This window comes from Lichtheimia ornata, assembly GCF_029851405.1.
Source record: "Lichtheimia ornata isolate CBS 291.66 chromosome Unknown scaffold00139, whole genome shotgun sequence".
Taxonomy (NCBI): domain Eukaryota; kingdom Fungi; phylum Mucoromycota; class Mucoromycetes; order Mucorales; family Lichtheimiaceae; genus Lichtheimia; species Lichtheimia ornata.
In genome coordinates this window covers 1-13592 of record NW_026695458.1, presented here as the reverse complement: position 1 = coordinate 13592, position 13592 = coordinate 1, and the positions used below count along the sequence as shown (strand labels likewise).

Sequence of the window (13592 nt, the reverse complement as noted above, 5' to 3'; positions counted from 1 at the left end):
ACACCCTCAAACATATACAGACATATCCCGACATGCCAAGATTGTTATCGATATCAAATAACTCTTCACACGATATGCGCACACATACATACACACACGTATCCCATGTACCAAAAACAGGTCTTGTGTGGAAAATAGGCCCGCACGATCTTTCAACATCCCCCAATCCTGTACCACTTTGAGGTATGTGTGGGGCAAAAGACAAGTAAAGATGATTACCAAGGTCACACCAAGAGTACCAAAAACAGCTCCTGTTTGACGTAATCACACAATTCTAGAGCACGGATTCCGAACGACAGGCAATCAATGCAGAACCAAAGTTTGTGAGACATTGATACCATATGCTGAAGTTGCGAGAAGTTTACCCGGCCAATAGCATTCGGGCGATGGGGATCAACACTGCGGACCATCTTCAACGACAAATGACGTTTTTCGACTCGCTTTGCTTTCAGTGACCCACAGCTGAATTTTTCCAGGGCAACCAAAAAGTATAAAACAGTGACCACACCTCATAACGATTTAACATTTTATATCCCCCAATCTCTCAAGAAAAGAAATCTATCTATCTCTGCTACTACCCCACTATTAATCACCATGGTCACCCAAAAGTTTGTCGATAGCGCCACTGAACTTGATGGTATGCTCCAACGCATGCACGACCTTGTCATCCAACGTAAGTAATAGGCTCATGTGGATCATGATATGGGTAGTAATAGCTTATCTTTATTATTAGATGTCAGAGAAGGCCAAGACGCAGAACATGCTGTTGTCAACTACTTGCCCCCTGAAGAATTGTACAAGGTTGTCGACTTTGCCTTGCCTGACCAAGGTGCAGGTGTTGAAGGTATGGTGTTGTTGTTGTTGTTGTTGTCATGGATACTGTTGCTGTGATGACCCGAATGGGCAGCTGACCAATGGAGAATGAATGAATAGGCACATTTGAGCTGATCAAGAGCACCTTGGACAACAGCGTCAATTCCTGGAATCCTCGCTTTATGGACAAGTTGTATGCTGGTACCAATCCCATTGGTGTCATTTCAGAGTTCTTGTTGGGCGTTTTGAATGGCAACTGCCATGTGTACCATGTATCACCGGTATTGTCGCTTATGGAGATTGAAGTCACCAAGGCTGTTGGCAAGCTTCTTGGTATGGGTGATGTAAGTAACCACGCAACCATCTAACGCTGTGTATCTCGTGTACTCATGAGAGCTTTATGTACATGTAAAGGCTTCTGGTGGTTTGTTTTGCCCTGGTGGATCAGCATCCAATCTATTAGCCATGGTCACTGCACGTAACAAGTTATACCCCTCCATCAAGACCAAGGGCTACATCCCCCGCCCATTCAACCCTGAAGCAGAATATGGCAAGCTCAAGGTCTTCACTTCCGCTCACTGCCATTACAGCATTGACAAGGCTGCCCTTGTCCTTGGTTTGGGTACTGATAGCATTGTCAAGGTTCCTACCGATGAGCGTTCTCGCATGCGTGTTGATGTGCTTGGTAAGTCGACATCATCCAAGATGATCTTGAATCGATGATCTAATATCCCTTTCTTTATAGAACGCTTGATCAACGAATCCATTGCTCGTGGTGAAACACCCTTCTTTATTAATGCCACTGCTGGTACCACTGTTATGGTAAGTCTGACAGAGGAGGAGGAGGATGGCAACAGGAAAGTACTAAATGAGATTGATGTGTGTATTAGGGCGGCTTTGATCCTATTCGTAGTATATCAAGTATTGCTAAAAAGTATAATTGTTGGTTGCACGTGGACGGCTCTTGGGGTGGTTCTGCTATCTTTTCGCAAAACGTGCGTGAGAATTTGGGCTGGCTTGATGGTGCTGGTTTGGCTGATACGTTTACCTTGAATCCCCACAAACTCCTTGGTGTGCCGCTTCAATGCTCTATGCTCGTGACTCCGCATCAAGGACACTTGCTATTTGCCAATGCCAATAATCTTCAGGCTGATTATCTTTTCCATGGCAACCCTTACGATCTTGGTGCTGGCACTATCGGATGTGGTCGCCGTCCAGATGCCCTTAAAATCTTTTTGGCTTGGAAGTTTTATGGCAAGGATGGTTTGGGTGCTCGCATTGACCGTGCCATTAAGGCCGCTGCTGATTTCACTGATATTGTCCGTGAGAGACCTGGCTTTGAATTAGTCGCTGATCCTAGCGCCTTTTGCCAAGTTTGCTTCTGGTATGTTCCACCCTCTTTGAAGGACGAGGCTGCAGAATGGAAAAAGGACCCTGAAGTCTTCAAGGTCAAGATGACCCGTGTCGTACATTTGTTGCATGAGCGTGTCAACCATGGGGGTGACTTTTTGGTGGATCATGCGCCTTTAGATAACTTGGCTCACTTTTTCCGTATCGTTATCAACGCACCCACTGTCAATGTTCATCGTGATCTCGCCAAGCTCTTGGATACCATCGAGGACGCTGGAAGAGAAATCGACTGGAAGAATGCCTTTTAATTTGAAAAGCTGTATATATCTTATACCACTTGTATGTAGTTACCTTGTTGTCAGTAATAAACAATCGACCGATTCCATCAAAAACACCTCTTCTCGTATACTTTGATCTTATGAAAGCATCAATGATCAACCTTTTCTCACTCAACAGCATCTCCGGCCGTATCTTACAAGGTGTGAGGAACATTATTGACAAGATCCAATCACAAGAAAAGGAAATAGAGTTATACTATTGAATGCAGTCTTTGTTCAAACACAATGAATCAATCAGACCCAATCTCTTCTCTCTTTGTTCCTTTATTTATCACAGCATTTACATGTGGATATCCTTCTACAATCCTGGATCGATCTTTCTATAACACAAGGGATCAAGCCCCCCACGCACGACGAAGTTCAAGGTCCTTACACTATAGAAACGGTTGGCCAACTTAGCCTCGTATTCGTTCAAGTAGTCCTTTAATCATCCAACGTCATTCACAGAGATAGATTGAGAGGTCCAACGAATCGCTCCAAGGGGAGTGATACATCGACACGAGAAGTTTCTATCCTTTAGGTATGCATTGTGTAAAAGTGGATGGATGAACATGAAGCCTCACTTAATGCGTGGTGGCGAATCATATGCATAGCATATCCAAGCATGCGTTGGATGATGACGATTGTGTGGTTGACAGGTTGTACAAAAGATGATGATAGTAGTTGCCATGGAAATACATGTAAAGTACGATAATTGGATGCATCAATCGTTCAGGATGAGAGCATCAAAGTTCAAGTTGACAAAAGGTACATAAGATCAAGCCTCCTTTTCCACGCGACATCCTTCCATCCCATGAACCAAACCAATATCCATATCCATATCCATAAGAACCCGTATGTATTGGATCAAGTTGCTATGCGAAAATAAAGCTGCCTCTATATAATGGCTATCTGCTGTTCATGCGAAAAGGCCGTAAAGCAAGCTGCTGCAAGTAAACAAAGTCGTTTGAAACAATGGAGTAAAGACCTTGCTAACAGCAACTGCTGGAATGAATGCTGATACGTTTGGCTGTGGTCGACGAGTGTGCAAGAGCGTGTGTTGTAGAAGAGTGACAAGAAGAAGGCTGTGTACACGCCATGGATTTGCCATTCAGTCAAAGACAATCGGATCAAGGCAATTGTAGGATTGACATGATGGGTTGAAGCAGGATAATCGTTCGCAGGTGATTGTATACTTGAATGGACCAATAGTTGAGAATGGGAGGAAGGTGGAAGAAGAAGTGGAAATTAAAGAGGTCGGACACCTCTTGTATAGATGCATGTACATCAATCCTTAATTATGAGATCGTTCCTCTCGAACCTCAAACTTTCACACAAGGTGCTCTTGGTCATGATCATCATCTTTGTATTAAAAAAGAACCTATATTTTAATATAAAAATTTGGAATGAGAGGGTCCAAATGTAGGATAGTAAACGATGGTCGAATGGGAACATAAATAGGATGAAATGGCATGTTCGTTGTTCCAGCGTTGGTCGGCCAAATTCTCTCAGATCTAGAGAATAGTTCATATCTTGTGGATTGGGTAACAGTTGCGAGTGAAAGGTAGTAGGTGGGATGTATTGAAAGTACGAGAACAAGTTATTGATGCAGGTACAACAGCATCCAACATGATCATGCAACATGATGTACAACTACAACTACAACTACTACTACTTAATTCGTTCATGGCCGCTTTTATTGTGAAATAGACATTCCAATTACATGATGATGATAATGATCTACAGGGGTGATGGGAAGGAGGGGAGGGAAACCTATGCATACTTTGTGTATCCGCCTTGTCATGCTGCAAATGTCATTTGGCTTAAAGCTGGTTGGAACCCAGAGCTTGCTGCTTTTTCCTTGTTGCTCTTCCAAGAAAACGATCCCGGCAAGTGTACATAGTAGCCATGGCACACGAATCGAACGACGTAGCTGCCATATGCTCCCAATTCGAAGAAGCTTGCACCGACTTTCAAGTATGTAATAAGCATGCTTGCTCATGACGCCAACTGATCCATGTCCCATTGTAGGTGCCTGCTACTCGTGCAGCTGCCGAACATGTCTTGTCCTCTTTTAGGCAGATCCCAAAGGTGTTGCCGATCTCTCAATACATTCTAGGCAAGTGTTCATTTCAAGTCGATAATAGCATTCCATTGACTCGTTGTCCTCGTTTAGATCATACGCAGATCCCCATGGCTCAGTTCCAGGTTGCTGTAGCGATCGGCGAGGTTGCTGTACGCGACTACACGTTATATGCGTTGTCCGACTTGGTGCAGCTCAAGAATCACATGGTGGACTATTGCATGAAACGACCAGAGCAAGTTCCTATATACGCATGAAGTTATTCTTTATCTAATGTTTCGATTGCTTTCTATAGTTTGATGCGATATGTTCGTGACCAGATCCTTTCAGATGTGGCCTTGATAACCAAACGCAGTTTATTTGATGTCTCTGATGCGGATCGAGATGCTATTTGTGCATCAGTGAAACAATTGATATCGATGCAGGACCATGGATCAGTAAGTACTTTGTTGATGGTGGAGAATGTATGCACAGGCTAATTTTCGTTTCATAGGTGGTTGGTGTGGCGTTGGCAAGCGCACTGGTGGATCATTTCTCGAATACCAAGACAACCACCATTGGTCTCAGCTGGGAATTCCATCACAAGGCCAAGGTGTTCTTTGAGGTTCGTTTGTATATAGGATCAAAAGGAATCAACGTACACTGACAGCGTTATCTTTAGACCCAAGTTTTACTTGGCCTCTTTGAGCAATCGGTCACACAACTACACGCACTTGTATCACAGCAGCAGCAAACGCCATTGCTTGGTGAATTAATCACACTCTTGGAAAAGATCCTCCACTGGGAGTTTGCATCCACAACCACGACCACCGTTTTGCCAGGAACCTTTGCAAAGAACGATGCAGATGATGATATCATTGATAAGGAAGATGGTCCAGGTGCTATCAAGAAGACGTATACGTTGTTCCCAAAGGCATGGCAACCCACTGTTGCAAATACCGATGTTCTTTGGCTATTCTTCATGGTGAGTGTTTATGCAATATGAGTGAATGGTAAAGTATACTCATTGCTGTTTTGGGAAAAAAGACATATGCAATGGTCCAGAATGATGATACCTTGGGACATCGATGCCGTCAAATCCTTATTCAGCTTGCTGGGTTCACCAACGAGTTCTTCAACAATGATATCAACGCCACTCGACAATATGCAACCACTATGGTCCATGGCGTATTACGCCTTATGACAGAGTAAGGAAATGATCTATGCGAGATTTTAGAATGGGATGCTTACCTTTGTGAATAGCATACTCAATGCCGGTAATGATCCTTCAACATTATCAGAACATGGTCCTCAAGTGCTTGGCACCATCCAGATTATCCGCCGGCTTTTCGAGAACCTATCCCTTGGCGTATTGTGCAGTGTCTCAGAGTTCTTCAGGTTCCTAAATGATTTTGGCAAAATCACTGTCGCTTGTATTCGTGGTGCCACTGCTCAAGATATCGATGAAGGGTGGATCAGTGAAGCTGGTGATGAATGTCTTCAGACGTGGGTTCGATTAGCTGATCTTGTACAACCAACCGATGGCCGAGGACCAGATCCAAGCACTGGGCTTTCTCCTGCAGAGATTGACAACTTGGCACAATACTTGCGCAATGTGTCATTCCAGATCGTTGAGACTTATGTGGACGCAAAATTGGAACAATCAAAGCAAGCCATTATTGACGAGGAAGATGAAGACGAATTGGGTGATGGTTACAAGGATTGGGTAAATCATGCTGGAGATCGATCGGTGGTGTAACAATTCTTTTGGCTGACAATCCCTCTCTCTCCTTTTTAGGACACCTTTGCCGATCAATTGACATGCATTGGCACACTTGGTCGCCTGGACCCGCACAAGTCTTTGATGCACCTTCAACAACTCATGAATGACCGCTTTGATCGCCTTAAACAGTTCTTCACAGCAGAGACTACGGATAACGGTAATAACAGCATGCCACGTGTACACAATAGTATTAATATGCATGCTCTAGGACAATATCTCATCTTCTTGCAAGAGCACCTCCATTGGATCGTCCTTATTACGGCCCATGTTCTCGCTGATGCTGGTAAAGGAGAGCAACCAATGATTCCAGATCCAATTATGCAGCTGTCAAGTACCCAAGTAAGTTGCTTCAAGGATACTCAAATGTGCATTGGAACGCTGACATATGCTGTGAAAAGCCATTGGACCAAGATCAGGTTACAACTATATCAAGAACAGTGCTTGAAATCTTCCGCTTTCTTTCCAGCTTTGGCGCTAATACAGTCGAGGTATGAATGATTGAGGTATTACTTCTACGTGTCGATAACGTATAATAACGACCTCGTATAAAGGCATCGAATTGTAGCCCTCAAGTTGCCGAAACTCTTATTTGGTTCATGGAACGATGGAGCAAGTCATATCTACTTGTGAATGAGAATGATTATGGGTTCATGAGGTAAGTAGCGAGAAAAAGTGACAGCAAAGCAACCTATTCTTACTTTTAGTTTTTCTATAGTCCAAATATTGCACGAGTTTTTGGTCGACCAGGACCATCGGAAGGACATGGCCTTGAGATCATTGACTTTTTCATTGACCAGGTTCAAGCCAACTTTATATTGTGGAATGCTGATCCGGATGTTCTTCACCAGGTATGAAAAGAGGATGTGGGATGATCATGTCTACAAGAGCTGACACGTTTCTTTAGATCATTCGATGGCTGAACACATGCGGCATTTCCATCAACCTGAAGACTGGTTTTCTTCAATCAGGTTTGTATATTGGAACGTTTGCAAGTTGATGTTGATATCCAAGCTAACGCTATACTAGACAAATTCCCACTCTTGGTACAGTTCATTACTGAAAATGTGCAACAATTGCCAGAGGTCGTCCATAAGTAAGTACTGTAGCTTGTCATCCTGTAATACTTGATGTACTTAGCCCATGCTCCTTTTATTCTTTTAGTTCCCTTATTCAAACGATTGCGACTATATCCAGCGGTGCCAGCGATTTCCAAGTACGAGAGCGATATCTGAATCTCATCTTCTCAATGATTGAGGCAAGTGGGCCAAACTACAGGCTACAAGCAGTGATCCTAACTTTGGCACTATAGAAACGTTTGGGCTCTGTGCTTCATCGATCGGATTTTATGCAATCGTATCAACGTGCCGATATCATGAACGAGGTCTTGAATGCGCTTGAGGTAAGAAAACATGCCGTTATTGAATCTTTGTCATCGTATATCTTAACGCTTGTTTACATGTATAGATGTTGGATGGCCTTGCATTGGCGAGCGAATACAACAACACGCAAATCATCTTTCAATTCTGCGCCAGGTTTTTCGAGAGCTTGTTACAGCTAATGAACATGTACAAGACCGTGGGAGAAGTTCAATTGTTGATCCTTCAATTGCTTGCAGATCTTGCTGGTCGCCTGGTAAGTGGAAAACATGTACGAGTGAAACATGAGTTCTAATCGCGATGTTTCGATATCAAAGGATTTCGGTTTGTTACAACAGGATCAGAAGCAAATGTTGTATCAGATCATTGTGGAGATCTTTAAGAGCTATGGAGCGAGCAATCGAGGTATGTCATGAGAATTGTATCCCTCATGAGATTAACTAAAATGTCTTCCTTCCATAGGCAAGAAACGTCAACACGCTCAAGAAGAAGAAGCCGATCGTCCCTATCCCGATATTTCAACTGCACTTTGCATTCTCACCAATATAATGGCATCCGAATTTGAGGACTTTAGTGAGTATACATTGTTGGTGAATGGTTGTTCGCTTAACTCTTATACTTACTTGGTCACTTTTTTTCCCCTTCCAGACCGAACAGAGAATGCGGCGCCTACGCCTCCTGGTAGTGCTGATGTGGCCGATGTGGTGTTGTTCGGCGTCAATGTCATTATCCCCATGATTGATTTGGAGATGCTCAAGATTCCAAACCTTTGCCAGCAATATGTCAAGCTTATATCCAACTTAATAGAATTCTTCCCCGACAAGCTCATTGGATTACCCACCGACCTCTTCAATAATCTCATAGCCAGCCTTGGATTTGGAGTCTCGCATGATATTGTCGATGTGAGCATTCTCGCCTTGCAAGCCGTTGCACCCTTGGCGCTTTGGGCTCATAACCAATTACTCGCCAACAATGCTAGTACGTGCTAAACCCTCATTTTATCTTGACTCAAGTACTCATGTTATCACTTTTAGACAACGTTGAATTCGTGAGACCGGCCTTGAACAAGTTCCTTGAGCAGGTCGTCAAGCTACTGTTATTTGATAACCTCGATTCATCAGTGGTTGATGCTGCTTCGGAGGCACTCTTGTCATTGATTTGTGCAGAAAGGGTAATTGGAATGAGCCTATCAAGTTTTAGGTATCACTGACATCTATGTTTTTTTTTGTTTATTAGGACTCGTACCTGGTCATTGTCAATCAAATCATTTCACAGCAATCAGGAGAAATCCAACCACGACTACTACATGCTTTTGAAAAGCTGGATGCTTCTACTCCACGGGAATTGCGTGGTGTGCTACCACCCAGTCGCAACGTGGCTGGTTTCAAGGAGGCCCTTTTTGTATTTCTGGTAGACGTAAGAGCTGTCCTTCGTGTAAAATAAATTATACATGGCTCTCTGTTGAAAATAACCAGAGAATGCTGTTATTTATATATTATACCAAGCAATCATAAGAATCTATGTTTATCTTGTCTTGCATCATGTTGTAGTGCTAATACCTCCTTATCATCCTCCTCCATGGCATTGGTGATCAAGCACAATCACTGCTAACACGTCAAGTATGTATGTGTCTTTTCCATTAAGGCATGAGCGGAAATTACGGAAGTTGTGCTGTGATGATTCAAATGCATTGCCACAGATGCCTTAGCGTGATTATAAGCTGCATGGTCGTTGCTGGCAAGGTCAAGGCGGCTGCAGGAGGTATGGGGATCGAACAAAGAAGACATCATTTTCCTTCCTTTTTGCACTTGATCGTGTTCATTGTCATTTGCTGTAACTTAAACAATTGCCACAACATTCTTTCTTTAGCCCCAGATGGGTCCCCAAGGCATAGATGTACCACAAAGGATCCATCAAGGAATAAGACTAGTTGTACTTCTTACAAGACCAATTATGAAACCACTTCTATTCATGTGTACAAGCAAGCAATAAGGGAATAAACTAGCAAGGTTCAAGGGATAAGAAATAACGTGTTCTTCTAGCTACATTGCAACCATCGTCTTGACACTTGCTGCTATGCAATACAAACAACCAGTTATCCTGTGCCACTATGTCTTTTGACAGCATTCATGAGCTTCTACGGTCAAAGGTGCCGCTGATCGGTGCTTCCATGTCAGTAGGATCCTTGCGACCTTGATTGCGTACTCCCATTCCTCACCTTTGTTATGCCTGTGTCCTTGATAACCTCGTCAGCATTCTTGTTCGAGAGGTGTGGTGAGGTTGCATGCTCGTTTGCTCATCGCGCAGCAGGATCGTTAACACCTGTTCCCATCAACTTCTTTACTGGTTGCCATGGTCCCCTTCACGCTGTCGCCATAGGTTACCAAGATTACCAAGATAGACATAGGTCATCGAGATACATACATGCAACGATAACAATAAACGTATACATTGTAATAAGGACAAGTGGAGGATTTGGTTTATTAGCATACAAGAGGTTGTTATCTTCATTACAGTAAACAAGGGAAAGTGGGTGATCTATTACTAAGGGACACCTTCTAATACTATTACTCCCTTCTAATACTACTATTATCATTTTCATAATTTTGGTCGGCAACCACGAACTGCTGGTATAACGCAACACTCCAGCAGACGGCGCCTCATCTTTCCTCATTGCAGAAGGGGAACCGCTTCACGTCTGTTGCGCTAGCGTAACCTTACACCCTGTCAACTGCGAGGTAAAGGAACTCTCATGCCAACCTCACAAGGAGCAAGGCATATACATACTCCACTCCTGCAACAATGACCAGAACACGCTTAGCGGATAACATCAAGTCATGTTACGACCCAAGAGCATCCATGAACACGACCAGCGCAACATGAATACTTTCAGGCGGAGGGGTAACGAAGAAGGGGGAAAAAACCTCGCTTTGTTACGCGGCAAAGGCTAAGGAAAAAAACCCCCTGTGCAGACCACTCCAATCAACTTGTTCTATAAAAACTTACATGAGTACACAGTGCCAAGAGATGAATGAACAATAGAAAACTTACCGGGCAAGAGAAAGGAGGATACTGCGCCTCAGAGGAAAAGGGCTCTGTTTTATAAGAAAAGTGCGCTCTTTCAAACGCGCAAATTTTTTCAATCCCAGCGTGGTTTTTTTACGTGCTTTTTTTCGCGCTTTTTCGTCCAATTTCCTTTTATACTCAGCGCGTTTCGCGTCGCGCATTTTACAGGCTAATCTCTGCCTAAATACGCCGTTCTTTCTTGTACATGTGGGCAAGTAGAAGGGGAAGTAAAATTGTGTTGTCAATGACAATCATGCAAACTGACACCTCCTAATGTGGCACGAAGCTATCATGCCGACGCCGATGCGGAGTGACGTGCAGCTAACAGCGACGCCATGTACCACTGCACCTTCTATATCGGTGCATGTTGATCCATTACTGTTTAACAAGCTATGTTAGACCAAAAGTATATACCACACCTTCAATACCAAAATGCTAATACAAGAGCACTCATATATCTGGACATGCTTATCAAGATGCCAGCGACAAGCAAATAGTAAAAGAGATTCGACACTCTTGGCTTAAGCTGCAAAAACAAGTCGTCGTCCTGCATCTTTAGCTACTTCACAATGAACAAAGACATCTTTCATATAGCATCACGATTGAAGCATAGTAGAAATAAAGACGTTAATATCTCTCAACTTTACGATCAAGTGTGAGGGACTATTGTTGGGTACCATTACTATGGATTTATTGTCTTTGAAAACAAGCGCGTCTATTTAAACCTATACAGCCCGCTGAGAAATGCCACTGCCTATCGTCTATCAGCGTACGAACAAGGAAGCTTCAACGAATGTAATGTGACAAAGGAACAAGGTATCTCGATACAATGATGTAGATGATCCAATCTCGTTCTCCACCTTCGAAAATCCTTCCTCCCTTTCATTCCACAAACCAGCCAAGTCGATCGCACAGAATCAGTGGGCGTTGTTGTTGTACCGCCGTCATAAGCATCTTCATCCATGATTGCAAACTAATTGTTGTGCGTGCCTTGATTCCGATATCCCAATATCATCCATGGCAGCAAACCGCCTTTCGTCAAATATCGAAGCTCTCTGATCCATGCCATCCAATCCATCATCATCCTCACCAGTATACACGTAACATGATCCATCCTTCCTGCTAGCGACATTTCAGTGTCACCTATCACCGTGCTTGGCTACATCCATCCATCCATTCATAACCATTGCAAGTCCAACATGTTGATAGAAAGAATCATTTGCTGGCATCCTTCCTTTTCCATCCGGCTGTTGGGTCAACCACTTCCTTTGTCATTGTCTATAGCTGCTCAATCAGGAGAAGAATGCTCGTATGGGGCAGAATAGTTGATAGGTGATATGGCATCATCCAATGAAATCCATATGTACCAAAGCAAGTTGCTACACGTAAATAAAGCTGCTTCTCAATGACGGCTGTCTGCTGTTCACGTAAAAAGTACTGCAAGTAGAGAACGCCGTCTGAGACAAAGACAAGACCTTGTTGACAACGACAGCTGTTACGCTTGATCGGGAAAAGGAGTGTGCAAGAGCGTGTGTTGTAGCAAAGTGACAAGGTTGTGAGCGCTGTTTGAGACAATGAAGTAACGACCTTGCTGCTTGCAACTGCTGGATGAACGCGTTTGATTGTCGTCGAGGATTGCACAAGAGAAGGTGAAGAGTCAAGGAACGTGGGTGTTGTAGGTAGGGGTGCACACGCCATGGACTTGCCATTCAGTCGAAGTCGTTGGGATCAAGACAATCGCAGGCTTGGCATGATGAGCTGAAGCAGGACAATCGTTTAGAGATGGTGGCAGCACTTTAATGGACGAGCAATTGAGAATGGGAGGAAGAGACAAGAAGTAGGGAGCGGAAGAGCTGGAAACTAAGTAGATTTCTTTGTGTTGGATGATGTTTCTTTGTGTGTGCATTGCTCAATCAAATCCCCTCGGATCAAGGAAGTTGAAGGATGGAGATGCTGGGTTGGAGCAAGGGAATCGTTTACATGCATTGGGCTGGGCAACAAAGGTGAATGGGAGGAATGGGCTATCAAGTATCAGTTTACAAATAACTTTGCAAAATGATTTTTTGTGACAATGGATGATGTTTTGTGTTTGAGCGTAACTCACCCAAATCCCCTCGGATCAAGAAAGTTGAAGGATGGGATGATGGGCTGGAGCAGGACAATCGTTCATATGCATTGGGTGGGGGCAACAATGGTGATTGGGAGGAATGGGCTATCAAGTGGCAGTTTACAAATAACTTACCAATTTGATTCTTCTGATATTGGATGATGTTTCTGTATTTGAGCATTTTTCAGTCAAATCTCATCGGATCAAGAAAGTTGAATGATGGGCATGCTGGGCTGGAGCAGGACAATCGATCACATGCATTGGGTTGGGTAAGAAAGATGAATGGGATGAATGGACTATCGTATGACTATTCGTTAAATAGACTACAAGTATCATGCCTATCATGCATAATGGGCTGAGTTACACAAAGAGGTCTTTCTGCATCATTGGCTCTCTCAGGGTCTGGCTAATTGACAATGAACAAAGACCACTCTTCATATAGCATCACGCTTACAAACATAAAGGTGCCTGTATCTCCGAACTTTACAATGAAACCTGGGGTCTTTGATAGAACAATGTGCTCGGCTTGGCCAACTACACCTTGTGTGAAAGTTTCACGATCAAGCTTGCCAATCCCAGATTTCGCAATGTCGCCACCAGCCAAAGTGAAACGAGTCGACCTCTTGAAACTTTTTTCGACGACCAAAAAATATTTTTTGGGCTGTTTGCGACATTGAACGCGAAACTTTCACACAAGGTGCTGTTGGCCAAGCCGAGC

The 13592-nt window shown here is 43.5% G+C and overlaps 2 protein-coding genes across 2 annotated transcripts; both read left to right on the top strand.

The window, feature by feature from the left end:
• Nucleotides 1-594: 594 nt before the first annotated feature.
• Nucleotides 595-2471, top strand: O0I10_012605 (uncharacterized protein; the record flags this gene model as incomplete). The annotated part of the gene is made up of 6 exons (XM_058492497.1): nucleotides 595-673; nucleotides 734-844; nucleotides 934-1157; nucleotides 1228-1498; nucleotides 1559-1635; nucleotides 1704-2471. 6 exons carry the CDS (start codon nucleotides 595-597, stop codon nucleotides 2469-2471), a joined length of 1530 nt encoding a protein of 509 aa, XP_058336727.1.
• Nucleotides 2472-4388: 1917 nt separating this feature from the next.
• O0I10_012604 (uncharacterized protein) lies at nucleotides 4389-9144 on the top strand (the record flags this gene model as incomplete). Its single annotated transcript, XM_058492496.1, has 23 exons — nucleotides 4389-4457; nucleotides 4512-4599; nucleotides 4657-4798; nucleotides 4859-5000; nucleotides 5057-5167; nucleotides 5225-5527; nucleotides 5590-5750; nucleotides 5806-6268; nucleotides 6341-6482; nucleotides 6534-6664; nucleotides 6724-6813; nucleotides 6877-6980; nucleotides 7041-7173; nucleotides 7230-7293; nucleotides 7352-7418; nucleotides 7487-7580; nucleotides 7635-7724; nucleotides 7790-7957; nucleotides 8019-8106; nucleotides 8164-8274; nucleotides 8350-8679; nucleotides 8736-8872; nucleotides 8938-9144. 23 exons carry the CDS (start codon nucleotides 4389-4391, stop codon nucleotides 9142-9144), a joined length of 3435 nt encoding a protein of 1144 aa, XP_058336726.1.
• Nucleotides 9145-13592: the final 4448 nt, after the last annotated feature.